Here is a 6,056-nt window from a genome sequence, read left to right as displayed (position 1 = left end):
AATTATCAGACTGTCCAATCACTGGCCTGGACACAGAACACAACACAACACATCGTCTATAGCCCCAAAACTTGAGAGGACCTGTGATGTCATGACATACAGTACTTTTTATTTGTTTTTTTTCTATTCATTTTGGTCATTAAGGTCCACAGAATGAGAGGTCTGCTATAGCCAGGTCTGCTATTACCAGGTCTGCTATAGCGACCGTGTCCTATCTCGGTAAACAGGTGGGTCAGGGGCAAGTGCGCTAGCCTGGGTAAACCCCTCCCCCCTCGCCAGATTTGCATTCTGCCAGAATGAAATGTTGTCCAGCAGGGGGAGTGGGTTTACCCAGGCTACAAGTGCGCGCCCTGAATGCATAAATTGAAGCAATAGTTGATTATCCCGCACCTAAAACTAGGCGTGAACTCCGCCGTTTCCTAGGCATGGCGGGTTACTACCGAGGCTTTTGTAAGAACTTTGCTGCCGTGGCCGCGCCACTTAGTCTAGTCAACATAGTCTTTGTTGACTAGCGTTTCGAGGGTGTATATAACTGGTAGCGGTGGCCGCTGAGCTGAGGGGGAGGTGGAGTCCAGAACCTTCTTGGGCACATTGAGCCCGTCGCGGCTCTTGGGTGTCGCCCCCACGTGGCCCCCCCGTGGCCTCATGGACACCAGGACGGGGTCGTCGTCCCGGCCCTCCAGCCACTCCTCGGGCTCCATGGCGGGCTCCGGCCCCGCCGTGTCGGGGTACAGGTCGTCCTGGAAGCGCTCCAACTTCCTGTGAACCATCATAGAGACCGGCTCGCACCTCCTGTCGAGGAGCCTGTACAGCCTGGCGATCTCGCAGCGCGTGACGTCCAGACCCCTCCTGGGCATGAAGCCCACCGTGGCGCCCCTCTGCGGCTTCTTGGCGGTGTAGCGGTCCAGGGAGTGCACGAACGGAGGCTGCGCCGTTATCTCGAAGTAAAGGATGCTGCTCTCGCCCCTGGCGGAGAGGTATACCATGCTGGCGTCGGGGTCGTAGTGCGGGGACATGACGCCGGGCCCCTCGCTCAGCTCCAGGCGCGCCACGGGATCCTCGAAACGCTCCGGGTCCCACAGCGCCAGCTCCCTCTGGCTCATCTTCGTGAAGCCCGTGGTGAAGATGTTCCCGTCGTGGGTGAAGACGGCCATCGTGGGTCGGAGGCCATCGTGCGGCGCCAGGTGCTCGGCGACCACCTCGCCCTTGCGGGGGTCGAACACGCGCAGCCGGCAGTCCTTGTAAGTAAGTAAGTAAGTAAGTAAGTAAGTAAGTAAAGTACATTTTATTTATAAAGCACCTTTCGAAACAAAGTTACAAGGTGCTGAACAATTGACACAGTATAAACAATAGACAAAAAAACACATCATATCACACACAGTTGAGACAATATAATACAGTACAGTGCAATGAGCAGAACAAAAACAAACAAGGAACAAGAACAAAGACATAGGGCTATAAAAATGAATCAGGTCAAAGGTACATGGGAGAAATATTTACGGAATAATTTAGTCTTTAGGAGTCTCTTAAAACCGTCAACTGACTCAGCATTTTTCAACGCCAGGGGCAAGGCATTCCATAGGGTAGGAGCTACCACAGCGAATGCCCGGCGGTCACCCTTAGTTTTCAACTTGGACGCGGGTATTTCTAGAAGACCTTTGTTGGAGGACCTGAGAGGTCTGACATTGGTCTTATAGGAGGCAGTAGGTCAACGATATACAGAAGGGGCCAGCCCATGTAGAGCTTTAAAAGTAATTAAATTAAATTATTTAAAAGTAATTAAAATTGCATGTTCTCCCCGTGTCCCCTGGGTAGGTACCCTCACAAAAACATGCAGTAATCCTGGTCTCTATACTACCTCCCCCTGGCCAGCTGGGGCATGAACTGGTTGGAATAACGTGTTCCTTCCACGCGCTACGTCCAACCAGGGAAACTCCCCCCTGTCAGGTGTAAAGGAGCAACTTGGACACTCAGGCATGAAGGAAGCATGAGTTCAAGTCCGTTGCTCTCCCCAGGTTGGCAGAGGGTGTGTAGAGCCCAGGATCACATTAGATAATTGACACAGGGGTGAAAAATGGGTTACAAAATCGTGGGATAAAAATGTAGAGAAAAGTAATTAAAAGTATTTTAAAGTCAACCTTGCAGGTGGTGCAGAACCGGCTGCCGTTGCGGTTCCAGCTGACGGCGTAGACGAGGTCCGGGTGGTGGCGGTCGTCCATGGTGACGAGGGGCTCGCCGGTGGCCGCGTTCCACACGATGATCACGTTGTCGCCGCCCGCGGTGAGCAGCACGTTGCGCGCCGTGGGGTGCCACGTGACGATGCCCACGCGCTTGGAGTGCCCCTCCAGGACCACCAGGGGACGGCCGCCCGGGAGGTCGCCGTCTGAGACCTGCCACACCACGGCGGTGGCGTCCTCGGAGCCGGTGGCTAGTAATTGATTGATTGATTGATTGGTTTATTAGACAGAATGTAAAAAACAGCTACAGAGTTACAGTCAAAGGCACCAAAAGTGCGGCCTTGCTTCCATTTAGGCCTTGCTTCCATTTAGGCCCTATGAAATACATTTATAGTAGAGGTGTAACGATACAGTAACTATGAAATACATTCATAGTAGGGGTGTAACGATACAGTAACTATGAAATACATTCATAGTAGGGGTGTAACGATACAGTAACTATGAAATACATTCATAGTAGGGGTGTAACGATACAGTAACTATGAAATACATTCATAGTAGGGGTGTAACGATACAGTAACTATGAAATACATTCATAGTAGAGGTGTAACGATACAGTAACTATTAAATACATTCATAGTAGGGGTGTAACGATACAGTAACTATGAAATACATTCATAGTAGAGGTGTAACGATACAGTAACTATGAAATACATTCATAGTAGGGGTGTAACGATACAGTAACTATGAAATACATTCATAGTAGAGGTGTAACGATACAGTAACTATTAAATACATTCATAGTAGGGGTGTAACGATACAGTAACTATGAAATACATTCATAGTAGAGGTGTAACGATACAGTAACTATGAAATACATTCATAGTAGGGGTGTAACGATACAGTAACTATGAAATACATTCATAGTAGGGGTGTAACGATACAGTAACTGCATCGAAAAATCGATTTTTAATTTCAAGAATCGAAATGAAAACAGCAACATTGACTATGTATTAGGGGTGTCAAAAAAATCGATTCGAATTAGAATCGCGATTCCGTTATGAACGATTCAAAATCGATTCATAATTCTTTTTTCTGGTTACAGTTACAGGAGTTTTCACTACATGGTGTCTGTGATATGAAATGTAAGCTCACCCTAAATCACAGTAAACATCATGTCTTCAGTCATTTTCAAGTTACTGTAGTCACTTCAGTTCAAGACTGGAGTAGATTGTGATGAAATCCTATGTATTGAATCGAGAATCATTTTGAATAGAGAATCGTTTTGAATCTGGAAAAAAAATGCCTTTGGATTTTTAAAAAAACGTTTTTGGATTGAGAATCGAGTTGAATGGAATCGTGACCCCAAGAATGGGAATCGATCGTGGGACACCCAAAGATTCACAGCCCACTATGTATCGTTTTGCAATGGAAATAATCGATTGTATCAATACTACATTTTTGTGCGTGCAATTTTGTGAAGAAAAAAGAAAAAGAGGGGTTTAATGGATCGGATCGAATCACCATAATGAACCAATATGATCCATGTATCGTATCGTCAACCATGTATCATATCGTCAACCATGTATCGTATCGTCAACCATGTATCGTATCGTCAACCATGTATCGTATCGTCAACCATGTATCGTATCGTCAACCATGTATCGTATCGTCAACCATGTATCGTGATACGTATCATTTCACTGTTAACATGTATCGTTACCTCTAATCAGTGGCGGTCCGTGCTGAAATGAACTAGGCCTTCTACAATCTAGAAACCGTCCGGGATGGTCTAAATGAACTAGGCCTTCTACAATCTAGAAACCGTCCGGGATGGTCTAAATGAACTAGGCCTTCTACAATCTAGAAACCGTCCGGGATGGTCTAAATGAACTAGGCCTTCTACAATCTAGAAACCGTCCGGGATGGTCTAAATGAACTAGGCCTTCTACAATCTAGAAACCGTCCGGGATGGTCTAAATGAACTAGGCCTTCTACAATCTAGAAACCGTCCGGGATGGTCTAAATGAACTAGGCCTTCTACAATCTAGAAACCGTCCGGGATGGTCTAAATGAACTAGGCCTTCTACAATCTAGAAACCGTCCGGGATGGTCTAAATGAACTAGGCCTTCTACAATCTAGAAACCGTCCGGGATGGTCTAAATGAACTAGGCCTTCTACAATCTAGAAACCGTCCGGGATGGTCTAAATGAACTAGGCCTTCTACAATCTAGAAACCGTCCGGGATGGTCTAAATGAACTAGGCCTTCTACAATCTAGAAACCGTCCGGGATGGTCGCGGAACCCCCCAAAAGTTTCAAACACTCAGTTCTCTTTTCTCATTGGACAATATTTCCCCCCAGCGATGGGGTCCAAGCAAGACGTTAACATCACCAAAGGCCAGCTAGCTGGCCCTGGTACTTGAAAGAAGACGCCCAGCAGGGCAAACTCGAAATCTGATTGGCTAAGGAACCTGTCAATCTCTATATTGCTCCCATTCATTTCAACAGCAGTGGATTTTCTGCAGGCCTCACGGTAGAGAATTTTACCCGGAGACAACCCTAGGAAATAATCTAAAAAAAAACCCAAGCGCTGTTGTACCTGCACAGAATGGAAGCAGAGCATCCAGCCTGTCTGAGTGAGAAACAGTGCAGTGGCAGCGAAATAAATACAATATATAATATTTGTTAAAAAGAAAAACGTATTATAAAATATACATTTCTGCATCAGGCAAGTGCAGGGCCAGCAGAGAAGGCCTTGCTGGCCCTGACGGCACACCACTACCTCTAATTCATAGACACGACATGAAGAATAACAATAGAAATTCTATATTAGACCTGATGATAATGTATTTGGCCACCGACCCCCATATGAAAATATGTTGTTCCAGGGACCCCCCCCAGATGCAAAGATGTTAGTTAAAAACGTTCACTCTGAACGAATATATATTCAAAGATTTGCACCACATTTTCAAGTCTTTTCAAAAATAGCTAAAGTATAACATAATGCTATAAACACCAAAAGGGGTTCCCAAGTGATCTGAATTTAGGGCATTCATTACAAGCTTGGGGTGGCGTTGCTGCAGAAGAAGAATTAATTCATACCTATGACGTTGTCGTTGTGAGGGCACCAGTCCATGTCCAGGAGGGGTCCCGAGTGGCCCGTCACCAGCGGGTGGTCCTTGTCCACGCGGCCCGTCCTGCCCACGGGTATGACCATGAAGGCCCTGCCCCCGCCCGCCTCCACGCTGACCGCCAGGAACTTGGGGTTGACGGCGCAGAGCGAGTCGTAAAGCGAGCCGTCGCGCGACAGGGGCAGGTCATCGAACGTCTGCTCCTTGCAGCCGAAGACGTGACGGAACTTACTCGATCGCACCACGCACATCTCGCCGAGGTCACGGAGATCTGAACAACACACACGCAAACGCACACACACGCACACACACGCACACACAAACACACACGCAAACGCACCGACGATCATTATTTTACATTCTCTAATTGCGTAGACTTCTTGTAAATTAACCCATTTTGGGATCAGATTCTAAAAATGTCTTCTACATCCTGACAATTTTCTGAAAAAGCTATGTTTCTATGTCAGCCGTTCTTTGATTTTTCAAAAAAAGCAGATCTACAAGCTCGTAGCGCGCCACTCTGTGGCGTGCTATGAGCTTGTAGATCTGCTATTTTTCAATAGCTAAAGCATAACATAATGCTAACACCAAAAGGGGTTTCCGCCCAAAATGGGTTAAGTAATGCAAGTAATAAAAGTTAAGCTATGATGACTAAAAGTAAGTTCTAAAACTAAGAATAAATATATTGACAATTTCGTCAACAAACAAAAACTAGACTGAAATGTCAGGGAGAGACTAGTGGAGA

The 6,056-nt window shown here is 46.4% G+C and overlaps 1 protein-coding gene across 1 annotated transcript; it reads right to left on the bottom strand.

Moving 5' to 3' along the window:
• Positions 1-430: 430 nt before the first annotated feature.
• On the bottom strand, positions 431-5,562 carry LOC306918622 (coronin-6-like; the record flags this gene model as incomplete). The annotated part of the gene is made up of 3 exons (XM_079531513.1): positions 431-1,238; positions 2,139-2,428; positions 5,283-5,562. The coding sequence occupies 3 exons, from the start codon at positions 5,560-5,562 to the stop codon at positions 486-488; spliced, it is 1,323 nt and encodes a 440-aa protein (XP_079387639.1). The 3' UTR covers positions 431-485.
• Between the last annotated feature and the right edge of the window lie 494 nt (positions 5,563-6,056).

The sequence above is a fragment of the Electrona antarctica genome (assembly GCF_951216825.1).
Source record: "Electrona antarctica genome assembly, contig: scaffold_704, whole genome shotgun sequence".
Lineage (NCBI taxonomy): Eukaryota > Metazoa > Chordata > Actinopteri > Myctophiformes > Myctophidae > Electrona > Electrona antarctica.
Note: the sequence above shows the minus strand (reverse complement) of the source record. Positions and strands in the feature narration are given on the sequence as shown.